Source organism: Harpia harpyja, chromosome 11, assembly GCF_026419915.1.
Source record: "Harpia harpyja isolate bHarHar1 chromosome 11, bHarHar1 primary haplotype, whole genome shotgun sequence".
Classification (NCBI taxonomy): Eukaryota; Metazoa; Chordata; class Aves; order Accipitriformes; family Accipitridae; genus Harpia; species Harpia harpyja.
In genome coordinates this window covers 12725101-12739630 of record NC_068950.1, presented here as the reverse complement: position 1 = coordinate 12739630, position 14530 = coordinate 12725101, and the positions used below count along the sequence as shown (strand labels likewise).

General features: G+C 39.1%; 1 protein-coding gene across 2 annotated transcripts in view; it reads right to left on the bottom strand.

The window, feature by feature from the left end:
- Nucleotides 1–740: 740 nt before the first annotated feature.
- Nucleotides 741–14530, bottom strand: part of SWT1 (SWT1 RNA endoribonuclease homolog) — a 39996-nt gene continuing 26206 nt past the window's right edge. The window contains exons 17-20 of one of the 2 annotated variants that reach the window (XM_052802306.1): nt 9451–9517; nt 8453–8517; nt 7951–8096; nt 1872–1958 (exon numbers count right to left, since the gene is read on the bottom strand). In XM_052802306.1, coding sequence (XP_052658266.1) covers nt 7976–8096; nt 8453–8517; nt 9451–9517 — 253 coding nt within the window. In that variant the 3' untranslated portion in view covers nt 1872–1958; nt 7951–7975. Of the gene's footprint in view, nt 1959–7950; nt 8097–8452; nt 8518–9450; nt 9518–14530 lie in introns of both variants that reach the window. The other variant, XM_052802307.1, reaches the window with a different exon arrangement.

The following is a 14530-nucleotide window of genomic DNA, read 5'->3' as shown; positions in this document are numbered from 1 at the left end:
GAGGTGAGATGAGAAAGGGGCCAAGTGAACTTGAAGGAAAAAGCAGTATGTAACACCATGGTGAAAAGAAACAGCTGATACTGTTGTAAGGAACTTGATCTGCTCCTGTGGCTGTGGTCCTCAGCATTAATCAAGTAGCTTTAGGAAATGGCACTAATTTCAGTCACCATCACATTCTTAGTTGACTGCTTTGGTTCAGGTCTTGACAAGCTAGTAACAGACCTCTGTGCTACAGGTTATTTCATGTAACACAAGGCAGTCCTGCTTAAGTGGGGCATGAGCTGACTACTGTCTCTCTCCACTGGAGCAGGAAAATACCAGACCAAAGAAATGTACCAGTGATTCCAAGCTGTAAAGCTGGGTGCATTTGAACAGGGAGAGAGTCAGCATAAGAGTAAGTTACAAAGCAGTTGTCTTAGTGTCAGCTGTCTTCTTCTGACATGTATCAAAAGTAGATGTGAGCTAAGACAGACAGATATCATGTGCTTAAGTTGATCCAGCTTTCTAGATTTATGATACAAATTGCTAACATAAGCTTATTTGAGCATAACATACTTGTCCCACAACTGTGGGCTAACAACGTGAATAGAAGTAGCCTTTAAAATGCATTTTGCTCTGACAGTAACTCTACCAAGCCACTTCTCTCTGACTTTTAAGTGTCCAGGGGCAAGAACTGCATTAAACTTGCATCTACAGTAATTAGGAAAAGTGAAAATAGAGCTATTCAAAGAAACTGCCACGTAGAAGTAACTGCCATTTACTGTAACAATAAATTACATTTTTACAATAAAGATTTTACAAATACATCCAAAAAGTTAGTATCAAAATAAACACTTCTAGAGCTTTACCAGTCATCTCATCTCTGTACAAGTACATACATGGAAGAGGTAGCTTTAAAGGCCACAGCAGCACTGAGAATGGCTTCTAGAAAGTTTCATGGACTTAAAGCAGTTTTGGAAAGCAACAAACAGTACATTTAAATAGAGATGTCACCTGGAGAGCAGAGATGAGACAAGTCATGGCATGTAACCTGCAGAGGGAAAAACCCCTGCTGCCTTTCCGCGAAAAGGTGGCAAAAGAGAAGGACAACAAGGAGTTTTCCAGAAGAGTGGCACTAGCAGGTTCCGCTTTATGAAGACTAAGTAAATAGTTTAACAAAGGAAAAACATCCCTTTCCTCTGGAAAGAGGTCCAGGACACACACACCTGCATGAGGGTTGGTTTTTTGTTTTGTTTTTACCAAAAAAAAAAAAAGAGCATCAATCCATTTCTTTCCCCATTCTATATCCTTGCTTAAGCCTTATGTAGTTCACTACCTAGGATACATATATTGTGTCCGTGTTTTAGTCCTTCATGTCCATAGGGGCAGCAAGCATCACAGGTATCTGGCTTTGGATTCGCCTGCTTTCTTTTCAGTCTTTTCAGAGCCCCAGGTGTCATGAGATACTCTTTTTTTTCTCACTTGTCACTTTGGAAGTATCAGCAAAACAAACACCTTACATGGATTTTCCTATGCAACCATTAACAGACCTAGCTCCTAACACAAACAATTGGAATTCAGCCCAGCACATCTGCTGTACACCAAACCAGCTGTATCGCTCCAGAGACCTCGCTTGAGACAGAAAAGCCTGTTAGCTTGTGATTCTTCGCAGAAATTCTGACATTTAATGTACATGTGTAACTAGTTGGGTTTTTTTCCTTCAACTCAAATAAAAAACAGCACCATCGAGAAAAAAGAAGGCAAATTTTTTGGCTCCTTGAGTATTTCCCTCACACCCCAGAGGAGCTGGGCTTTGCTTGGAGAAGGAAAACGCAGGGGGCAAGTACCACAGCTCCACACCTTGACCCAAGTGTCACAGCCAGCCCCTGTTCTTGGCTTCCGTGTGAACCGATGCATGACACTGCTTAATCATGTGTTCCAGCTGGGCCAGCTGGCAACATCCAACTTCCAACCTTTCCCTAGGGAAGAGGAAATACAAGGGTTATGGGGACACAATGGGCCCATTTTATAAACAGCAATATTTCGGTATATTCCTTTAGAACAAAATTCAGAGAGATTCTAATACCACGCTTCAACTCTCAAAAGCAGAGAATACTCGGCACCTTTTTATCAGCAAAAGTCAAAGTTTACTACAGAGCTGGCTAATCACTACGTGTTCCCAGCTGTATACCGCAATGAAATCTTTAAAAAGGAACAATCCAAGAGCCACGCAGCAGACGTTAGTTCAGTCTTCCCAACCCAAAACTGAGCCTTCAAATATAAAACATGACTGTTTTTTACTGAATGTGTTTAAACTGCAAGCCAACTATACATTTCCTACAGGTTTATGTGTTGCAGGTAGAAACAAGTTTTATCCACAGTTACAACATGGTCAGAGACCGATTTTAGGCTTCTGGGATAATCTGACTTCAACCTTTACTGGGTGCAGCTAATCCTGTTCCTCTCGCACTTCCCCGACATCTGTAATTTTTCTGATAATCTGTGGAGTGTCACCAGTCAGAGACACCATTTTACAAGCTTATGCTCGCACAAGTTAAATATTGTTTACGTTAGCTACTCCTAAGGGGACTTACGGTCACCTATTCCATACAGGACACCTTCACTGAGAAAAAAGTACTAAGAAACTTTTTTTTTTTTTTTAAACACTCCCCCCCAAGCATGCATTTACAGTAACCACAGTGATTCCTGTTTTGGAACATATGGCAGGGTGGCAAATGGTGTTCAATGTTTAAATAGCAGCTGCTCTAGTTCAACACATGAAAAACCTTTCCAATTTCAATGTCCTTCTGAAAGAAAGCAAAACAAAGCTTCCATCCCTCAGAGTGCTTTAATAAATGTTGGCAAAATGACCAGATCCAGGATGCTGTTTCCCCCGTCTAGTTTCATAAAAATCACGTGCAGACACTGAACCACTGCAGGGCTGCTGCGCTTTTATTTGCTCACACAGTTTGACCAGTCTTCCCTGCACAGTTTGCCTTTTTTCCCAGCTGTGAAATTGCCAAAATATCTGCTCTTGTTTTTCTATCTGAACGTGGAATTAGATGGTAAAATTGGTTAAATGGTAAACAGCAAGGAAAAAAAAAAAATCCTCATTTCTGTACTTAAGCTAGAGTATTTTGCAAACATATTTGCTATTGCACTTGGGGAGAAAAAAAACCCAAAAAACCAACCACAGGTAAGGCAGCTGAGTTCTAAGAGTTTAAAAAATGACCTCATGCATACTTAAAAATTGTTATTTTAAACAATTAGCACAAATTTTTATGTTCTTGCTTATGCAAGAGATGCAAAAATTCCCCTTCACCCCCCCCAGGGAAAAGGAGCCCATGCTCTGCCCTAGTACTGTGTATCCCCCTCCTGTCTACCACTCCGCTGGGTCATTTCTGCAGGCTTTTCCCTGGTATTTGCAATCAAACATAACCTCTGAGAAGCAGCTACTAGGAATTATGTGTTGCTTTCCTACTAGGAAAGTGGCTACAAAGCTTGAAATCAGTTGCCCTGACTCAAAATACAATTTAATACAGTTCTGAACTAAAAAGGGATATGGCAGAAGACAAACTATGCAGTTGTGATGTGTATAATCAAAAAGGCAATCACCATACAATTAAAGAAGTGACACTTGCTCTAAAGCCGCTAAGCCTGAGGATTTTATATGAACACCTTAAACTAGCCAACCCACTACTCGGCAAACAGGCAGTGCTCCTTTTTGCTTTTTGCTTTTCATCGTATGATGTAAAGGTAGTTTTAAAAATAATCAGCATTGAAAGGTCACTTACATCAGCTTTCCTGACAGAATGGGGATTTTGGGAGGTTCAATTCAAGCCGTCTTTCATGTATTTACATATAATGTATTTACACATAATGTATTTACACACAAAATAAATCTCTCGACTACACTGATTTATTATTTAGATTTTTGTTTCAAAAGAGGAATCTAAACCTGATTATACAGAAAACATTCTATAACTTTGGTTTTCCAAAAGATACTTTCTCGAAAGACCATTTAAAAGGTGCTCCTCAAAAAAAAGAGAAAAAAAGCAAGGTGAAGTTACACAAGTGCAGCCTGAGGGCTACCACACCAGACCAGCCTCTGAAGTAATTTTTTTTTTTTTCACTATGCTGAGCATAATTTTACACACAGTATTTTCTTTATGCCTGTATCAATGCAGATCTATATCCAACAGCTAGATTTGTTAGTTTGTTTTTTTTTTTCACTTGATCTTCTTTTAATATATATACACACATATATTTCTTTTTAATACAATTCAAACTAAGGGATGCTTTTAAAAGGATACGCACCGTGCCCTCCCAGTATTTTTTGCTCTCACAGGTAACAGAAGCTTGGCAGATCAGCCTGACAGAGCGGGAGATGAATTCCATCACAAAGAGCAGTCTGACCATATAGTATTTCTCCGGCAATAACCTATAGCACTGGCACAGCTACACTGATGAAAGAACATCCATCCTCCTGATGAACAAGTGCCACTCAGCAGCTACAAACTGTGCTTTAACTCAGTTTTGACACTGGTGAGTTAGGCACTGCTGGGCAGCCAATAGTAAGCACAGTGTGTACTTACTCGGGCTATCAGTCAAGTCTGCGTACAAAACGGGCATGAACATTGGGACACCTCTGCAGCACAAGTTACAAACCCTCTGCCGCAGTGAGGGCCTTGACGGTTTTCAAGAGTTCTTCAAAACTAGCACAGAAAATTATCTCGTCTGAGACATGAATATTTTATTACCCTTATCTCGTCTGAGACATGAATATTTTATTACCCTTATCTCAATTAAAATTTTCCTTACATCATTCTAGCGGCCACTGAGTTAACAGTTAAAACCGTAAATAGTATGATCCTACATGCAGACTTTTATACCCAAGAGCACTGCAACAGGTTAATTCAAATGTAGTTACTGCAGTAACTGGAAATAATGTTAAATGGGTCAAGAGAGCTTGTTTTTGCACCCTCAAAACCACACTGGTGCATACTGGATTGTGGATAACTTCCACCGAAACATGTGATGCCAGTGTGGGACACCCTGCTGTGCCAGGCTGGCAGAAAGGAACGTACAGGGCACTGAATAGGACTGTCAAGAAACAGGAAAAGGGACAGGGTTTGCAAACGATGCAGTTACTACTCCCCGAGGGTATCCACCGGGCTGTCCGGCCATCACCAAGGACTGTGCATCAGGACAATAAAGCAAAGGGTTGCTCTGAGCACACCACACAGGAAATCCGGCCCCATGGTCGGTAGGATGGGGAGAGGCACAGGGTGCTCTCCCAGGCGAGCAAGGGAACGCCTGGCCGCAGGGATCGAGCACACTGGGACTGCTGTGCCAGTGCCCATTCCAGACCCGAGGCATCAGCATCTTCCCAGCCCCTGCCTAACACAGTCACCTTCACCTCCTTTGCTAGTTTACTGTAAGGTGGATGCACCAGGTGGAACAGCAAAAAGAGCAGTGTGAAAGTCATGCATAGCTTTCAAGCGATCTACTTAGATGGCCAGGCCTCCTGTATTTTCTTAGTTCAGACAAGATCATAGGCTTGCAAAACAAAGCCTGAATAATTCTTTCTGCCACTTAGCCTTTACATCAAATTGTCATTTACTAAATGATTCAAACTGTTCACTGCTCAGCAGTGAAAATTCAAAAGCCTTAGAAAGTACCGAAGGGGTAACTTTAAGTCTTCACATTAGCTGCTTGCCATAAAAACTACAGGGACCTCTCTGAAACTCCTCTTGCAATCCAGCAACCCTACTGCTTGCAATGCACACTTGAATGGGAAGGGAGGGAGGAAGAAACAAGGGCTTTAACTAAACCTCCCTCAAGCTACTTAATTCTTCTGCTGACGCAGCTCAGGACTGTTGTGTGTTCCCACCATTTCCAAGGCAAAAAACTTCATTCCAGTTAAGAAAGATTCACCAGGCTAGGATTTTCATAAACCCGCTTTATCAGGCCTGAAGAATCTGTACCAAGGAAGGAATTAGTGGCCAGGCCTGCCCTCTGCTCCCTCTGTATAATCCCATCTCCTCCTCGCAGGCTACTGCTTTGCACCCTAACAGCAATGTTAACTGTTACAGGTCTGACTCAGTATAATGGACATTTTTTGTCTCATTACAGAGCTTTGCTCTCACCACATCTCAGTATCTACCAATATAAGGACAGGGGACATGTGGAAGCAAGGGGCGGGGCTCACCCAAAAGGAGAGGTCTTAGGTCAACACTACTTGGATTTAGGAGAGGAAGACTGGAATCTTCTAGGCGACTAGCAGGCAAGTTCAGAAAACATTTTTAAAAAGTCACGTAAGAGTTTCTGACAGAAAAACTTATTTTGTGAATTTGTTGAAGATGCAAAAAATTGTTACAGTGGATCTCTGGGGCAGAGTCAGTCTTTTTGTTCCATTTATATCCTAAAGATCTGGACCCTAGTCCTTGGCTGGCATCTTCTAAATGCTACTGTGATACCACAGCCAATAGTACCACTTAGGGACATGAAAGCAGTGAGAACTGTGCATGTAGCTTTGGCTACTTAGCCCCAAGTAGTTCTTTCCCTTCTCCAGGTAAGGAGAAACCTTTTGGATCAATAATTTCAAGATGAGAGCATTTTTGGTGTGTCCTAGAAAAGGAACAGTCAGAGTACAAATATTCTAGACAGAAATTTATCTCCCAAAGAATTCAGAGGCAAGGTTGAAGTAAAAACATTTGCTGGTGATTGAAGCAAGGGGAGACACTTTGTTCAGCATGTTTCTGCCAAAGCACAAGTAATTCAGCCTGCCTTAAAGCAGTCTCCTTTCCTGTGCCTTTGCTCATGGAACATCTCTTTTTAATTGAGTGCTTTTAAAACCTCATTTAGCATCTCTGCTTTATTGGGGAGAGTTATTTTATTTCACTTCTGTAATACCAGATAGTTTCATTGCTTTAATAACTGTGAACAACAATTAGACATAAGTAGTACTTTGAAAATCTGTGGACTGAATTTATAGCAACAGATCTTAATCTTTGCTTCACTTGCTTTATATGTTTTCAAAGGACTTCACTCATATGCAACAAAAATGTCACCCTCACCCTGAACCACTCATCCAGAAAATCAAAGTTCTGGTGAGAACGTTTGTTTTCACCATGAAATCTACTGTGGCACACAGAATTCAACAGTGGTCTGAGTTTTCAGGCTTTCTGATAAAATACGGACCTAGGGACATCTTTCAAACTCCAAGAAACTGCAGTTCCCTTGCTACCCTTATCACAATACCAAAGGCTGTATGTATGCTGTAGATTTTATACAGACAATGATGGAGATGTCCACAAATGTTTGAAAATTTGAGAACTACAGAAGTGCTGGTCGCTAACTCAAGACAGATAAGCTTCTAAACTACTCTCCTCTACTGATACATAGATTGAATCCCTCCCTTCATAACTTTTCTCCCCTGACCTAGCAATTTACACTTTCAAATTCACAGAAGATTTAGGAAATCAGTATCAATTCAGGCAAAGGAAAGCTTTCTAGAATAATTTGCCTACTCAGATTAAAATAATCTGCAAGCCTTTTACACAGCTGATGGAACCATTCTTCATATCCTGGCAAGTTACAGCTAAATCATATCCATAGAACAGCAACATCAAAGAAAATATTTACCTGTCTTCTATTATCCACTTAAGATTTATAAAAAAAAAAAAAAAACCAACAGCATTTTAAAAACCTCACAAAAAACTTGGATTTACAAGCCCTCAACTACACAAGTTCAGAAAGAAACCTTTAATGAGCCAGAAACTTTACCATAAAGAAAGAACTGTAAGGCTTGCATGACATTCATTTTCAAATTAATGTTTCCAAGGCCTTTAACTCAGATGTACAACAGAACATTTATTTTCCTGGGACTGAACTGTAAAAAAAACTCCTAAAATGGAAACAAGTACTTGGAATCTTCCGTTTGTTTCTCTTTTTCCTAACTGTACTTACAAATGGCTTAATAATATACAATGGCTTAATTTATGACTTCAATAATGATGGCCACAATGTAGCACAGCAACTGCAGATATGCCCAGTTTTCATCGTACAGTTCAATCACTTGAATTGCCTTGAGATTCGCAGGTTTTTTCCCCCTGCTGATTTAAGCAAAGTTCTCATAATAACCAGTTCTGTTACAAGAAATACCTCACCAAAACAGAATTTCAGTTATAATCAAATTCATTTAAATGCAGTCTCATGCTCAAACCTTACAATGAATGCTGACCTATACTGGCTCATCTCTAATTTAATTTCTGTCCTCTCCTACTCTGTAGGAGATCATTAAAAAAAAAAGGAAAAAAAGAAAACATCCCCACTCATCTTCCATATGTCCCTGCTACATATGGCAATTTTTTACTTATCCAAGCGATTTCTCTTATGGTACTTTGGTTAATAGACTACATGCTAAAACGCTGTCTCAAAACCCATCTGATGTGGTCAGTAAATGGCTTACCGATATATCTCTTGTGAAACACACTGATAAAGCTCCTCAGCAGTGAATTTTATACTGTTATTTATCTAAAACAAAGAACAAAGAATTAACATAGTAATTTACCAAGTATCACATATCAATTAAAATTATACAGCTGGTATAACAGATATGGTTAACGTATTAACCATAATGTATTAATGTATTACCTAACAGGCTCTCAAGTTGAGAAAGTACATAAGAAAGTCATGCCATGTATTATAAAATCAAATATTACAAATTAATAATCACGACTGTATCTAAAGGGAGCGATAGATATCACTCCAGCTCCATTTTCTAACAATTTCTGCACAAATCTGAAAGACCTTAAATAATTCTTCCTCCCCTCTTAATCTACCCTATAGTTCTATAGCAAATGAAGTAAGTTCTGACTCATGTTAATTCTGTAAATATATGTACAGGCCCAAAACCCAAATATATTTCCCTGTATAGGAGAGGACAGCAAATTTGAAATACATAATATACTAAAAGGAAAAATACCTCTATTCTACTGCAAACATTCATTTCAATTTCAAGTCTTAAAATCTTTCAGCCCAAATTAGTTAAAACTTCATGAATAACTGGTAATTTCAATTTATCTTTTTTTCTCTGAACTGCAGCCAATATTCTCCATAGAGGTCCCTAATGCAATGTACTCTCTCTCTCTTCTTAAAATGACTAGGTTAGGGCTGTTTTGGTGACTTCAGCTTCAAGGCTTTTTACTCTCAACAGCGAGTCATTCACAACGAATGAGTGCTCAGGAAGTCACGCAAGCAACTCAAATACCAGTAGAGATTCAAATAACTTTTGGTAGGTGCCAACCAAAAATAAATTTTTATGTCCAACACCTAATAAATAAGAGCAAACCTTCAAAATTCTAGCTTAGTGGAAACACAATGATGAGACAGCTAACCCCATAACTACTTTAAATAAAAAACTGTAACTGAAGTGTATCTGAGAAAACATTAAAGAAAACTTCATACCTCGTTGCTTATGAGGAAGTTATAGAGGGTCCAAATATCTTGGAAACGACTAGTTGGGGTCAAAATTCTGAAAAAGAAAAGTTTGGGGATTTTTTTTAAGCAAGTATAAAAAGATTCCATGGAAGAGTTAAAAAAAATAGCCAGAAATGCTTCATGGAGAAAAAAATCTAATTACTTTCTTTAAACAAAAAGGAAGTTCTGATCTTTGAAGAATTTTCCCTTCCACCCATCCCTTTCCACTCTTCTAAAAGAATTAAATGAGCTTATTATTTCTGTAAGGACTTTCTATGAAGGTTTTTCCTCATTAAAAATTCAACTGATGTTTTTATGAGCGATTTCTCTATATAGATGGGAAGAAAACCAGCAATAATTAAAAGCCTTTTGTTTCACATAAGCAAAGCCTGCTGTATTAATGTGGAGCAACAGAAAAGTGACACGCAATACAAAACTTTCCCACACCAGCTAAAGCTTTAACTCATTCCCTCCAGTATTCTAATGTACAGCTCAAATGCTAAAATTTACATATCATTTTTGCTACTTCTAATAATAACCAATTCCCACCCAATACTGAGAAGTGAAAATGAGATTTGACAGCTGAAGAGAGCTGTCTTTATGAAGCACCTAGTATCACGTGAAATACTGGTATTTTATTTAGCCACGAATGCACACGGCAGCCAGCAGCATTTCAGCCTTTCCCAAAATCTAGTCCTTGTTCACCACGTTTCAAGCAGAGATACTGCCTGCAGAAGAAAGCATCAGCTTTGGTCTCTCCCTAAGGTGTCGGGAAGTTCTGACTGATGTACACCCTTTTCCACAAGGCTCCAAAAATGATCCAATAAGGAAGTGATTCTCAAAAATTAATTATCCTAATCTATTTGAGCAGATATAAATCAGTTATACCTCAGTGTAACTTTATTTGCATTCACTAGGAAAAAACAGAACCCTCTTACACATTACAAAATGTACATTGAAGTCTACATTAAAAAAAAGTAACACTTTACATCTCTTAAGAAATACTGATAAAATTCTGCCTTATGTTAAGTTTTAAGTATGTAAATAATGATTGAGAAAATGACTGGATTTGGAAAAAAAACTGAACAAAATCTTCTTTTTGGGAAGCTCTATTTACTTTCCCATGGGAAAGTGCCCAAATTCTCCTCTCGCTCCCCTTACAAGCTGTAAGCCTTTATAAATGAATTAATTAGGAATTGAGAAAAAAAACAGAAACTAACAGAATAAGTGAAAAATCCCTGTTAAAAAAGACACTGTATTTTAAACAGGCTGGAAGATCATGACACACCACAGGATTTATCATAACTAGTAAGTCCGCTGCTTATTTTCATTATGATTTTACATAGAAATTATCACTGTTACAAAAATTAGTCACACATTTTCTTTCCCTCTTCGTAAGAAGATGTACCCAGAGTTTTTTTCTTAAACACTTAACCTGCCAACTAAAAGCCAGCAAGAGAACCAATTGGCTAGTTTTCCTAAAAATACCTCAAAGCGTTCAACTGCTACCTCAGAGAGAAAGCTATCAGGTTTGACAGCGTAAAACCCCAGCAGAGACAATTTGGCAAACATCCTTGGAAACGCTGGGAATCTTGGCAGTTTGGACTGCATTGCAGCTAAGATTCCCACCGACCAGCTCCATGTAGTCATTAGCCAGCAACCCTGTCTGCATGGGACAATACATGAGCTTTAGCTATCACATCAGTCATCTGCAACATAAATAAATGAGTTTACCTAAGCCTGGGAAAGCGTGATTTCTATTGCTGATAATTTTTGTACCGCTCTGCCTTCTATTTCATGCAAAAAGGAGGAAAGCTTGCATGTTTGTTTTCATAAAACTGAATGCAGAACCGTACAAAACATAAAAAGCAAGATATTGCTAGTAACTTCACCTGAAGGCCATTACATGTTGCTACACAGTATGTTGGGGCAAAATATGTTCATCGCTATATTTCTCCTGCTGTGCCAAGGACACATATGCAAGGGTATTGGATAAGTAAGACTGCTGCCACAGGTGAACTGCTGGTGGGAAAGCCAGCCAGGTAAGCTTCCTATAGGAAGGGGGGAAGGTGGGGGGAAAGGGCAGCTGGTGAGAGAAAGACCTGTATTAATTATGGGCTTCTGGATTTTGTAGAAGAAAAATATATGTACAAGCTAGGAAAAGGTGAAGGAAGAGACTGAGAGCAGAGCGGAAGGCACGATTAAATAGTGCTGCCTTGCCCTTTGACTAGGCAGCATCTCCACATGGCTGTTTCACTCCATCTGACTTCTAACTTCCCAGGGCAGAGAAGTGGCTAGAAACTTCAAGTTTCACTCTGTCGTTCTTAGCAAGGCTACATTTAAAGAAAACCAGTTTGAAAGTCATTTTCAAAGCAATATTAGCCTGTAATTCCAAGGTCATTTTTAGACCCCTGGTTTCACATAGATCTTTAATCGTACTGTGAGTATGAAAGCAGCCAACATGTCACCCACATTTCCTTTCCCCTAAAAAACCCAACACCACGAAAGCACCAGCATCACATACACTGTATTTGATCTTTTCTCACCAAAGGGAGCGCTTTTCAACAATTACTAGAGAATCTGAATCTTGACACCAGTTAGGATGCTGCAGACTTAAAAATTATTCCATTGATGTTTCTCAGACTATCCACTTTAGGCACTCAATAAGGTAACCCTCACCACTCTTTGTATTCATTTCTTGTCAGGACATCAAATTGGAAAACGTACTTATTTTTGCCCTGGTGACCAGAGTGTACTAGCAAACAGCTAACATCTTTGGTTTAGCTCACCATTAAGTTACCAGACCTCCGTACATCCAACCAAACCTCAGTTTGTACATCCATCAGGTGGATGTACAAACCAGCTGTGCTTCTGGTTCTTTGGAAAAAAAACGAAGTAGATTGTGTAAATAAGCATAATAGTAAATTTCTGTTAAATCCTGTAACTTATTTTATGGCATTTGCTTGGATTATGACAACAATTGCTTCTGGGTTTATAACATGCAATGAGAAGTCTGACATTTGGCTCAAAGCTTTACAATATCTTCAAATAAATAACATTTGTTGTTTTCAGGGAAGAACCATTGCTACACACAGAGTACTGAAAAGAAGTTGGTGAGAGAGGAGCTTGCACTGTAAGTACCCCCACAAATTCTTAACAGGTCAGCATTCATAAAAAATGCTTATTGCTGTTTTCAACTAAATAGGAACTGGAATACAAGCTCCAGTCTTGCAATATGTTTTTCTGTACAAAACTGTAACACGTTCCTGTCTGCAGAGCAATGATTTCACACCACCGCTGCTGTGTACTGGGTTTAATCATTTTATGTTCCTTTCATCTCCTGTAGCCACCATTCTGTGTTACATAAAATAGAAATTTTAAGAGAAGATGTACATTGGGAAATCTAGACATGTTTATACGCACATCGAGTCTGCCTCTATTAATTCATTAAATCAAGTTGATCTTGTTTTCACCAAAGTTTCTCAGTAGAAAAAAGTCTGCCTCAGCTATAAAACTATGTCTACAGAATGCCCTCTAAATTAATAATACATGAAGCAAATGGGCTCTTATGTAAAACCCTTCTAACAAGGAATCTGAATCTCAGTATTGTGACCACTGCAATATTAACCACTGCTTTTTTTCTCTCTCAACATGACATCAAAGGGATTTCAAAAGCAGAGGGTGGAAATCCACTGAATCACTTTGCCTCTCCTATCACCACAGCCATGCAAAACCAAACTACAAATGACCCCACATCGTGTACTTCCAACTTTTAATTAATCCAAACATCATGCTCTGAGCAGGTGTTGGCAAGGATGCTGGGTGATGTGAAAGCTGGGATTATCACTAAAATGCAATTCGTTGATCAAGCTAAAATCTATAGTATGGTCCTATGCAGTTTTCTGAAAATATTTAGTACATGAGGTAGAGAAGAGCATGTCACAGAAAGACACATAAAGTGACTATGGGTATCAGCTACAAAATGGAGGTTAGGTGTTGTTCTGGGGGCAGAAGGGAGAAAGGAGAGTCAGACTTAATGATTTCTATCTCATAAACAACAGGGCTTCCCAAAGCACTCAGAACATTTCTTTACCTACTGTCTTGTCACTCATCTGATGCCAAACGCATGCACAGAGTGTAAGACACGATAAGCAAAAATGGAAATGGATAGGAAATAGCTCATGACGTGGTTCCTCACTTGTGCTTAGAGAAGACCTGGGAAACAAGCAAAGCCTATTTGGAAAGGATCAGAAAATTAACTTACCAAATAGAAGGAAAAGAAAAACAACCCACAAGACAATCTGGCAGTGAAAGCAGGTCAGCCTGCCAGCTGCTCAGAAACACTAAAAAAAAACCTGGGCAGCGACAAGTAAAGCATATGGATAAAAGTCATATGAGACTATGCGGTAATCACTCTCGAATCTGGCCAAACCTCTGTACCTCAGTATTTGTCACACTGAGCCATTCCTCCTTAACAGTTCTATGTAATTGCCTGTGGCATCAGACTGATAAGACTGTCATAAAGCATTAACCAATTGAATAAATCCATGTGGTTAATCAAAAAGGCATATGACTTAATTGTATTAAAGTCGACTTAAGCCATTAAAAGCCCCATTTAACCTCACTGTCAAAATATCAGTGAAGCAAAAAAGATGAGAAACAGAAAAACAAAACTTCTATGCAGCTTATTAACAATTCCTCATTACACTGCACTGCAATAAGGTAGTCAAACTGGTGTTACAATGATCAACACATGCCAAGGTTTTGTTCAACATCAACCTATTGGGAAATTAAGGGGATTTTTCCCCAAAGTCAAGCTCATGCTTTCTTCTATTGTAGAAGTACTTCAGATGTCAGATCTTAGTGCTGCTTTGTCTAGACGCCTATTCTCTAGCTTTACAAGGCCAGAAAGGACCATGGCTTTTATAACACTAACTCATTTATTCAAACTTTTCTGCTTTTTAGACTGGTTTAAAGTCAACAAGGCTTAAGCATCTGCCAACAGCATCACCTCTGCCCTGCACCTTGTTAAGCACTGGCCAATTTCAGCTGTATTTGACACAGGTCT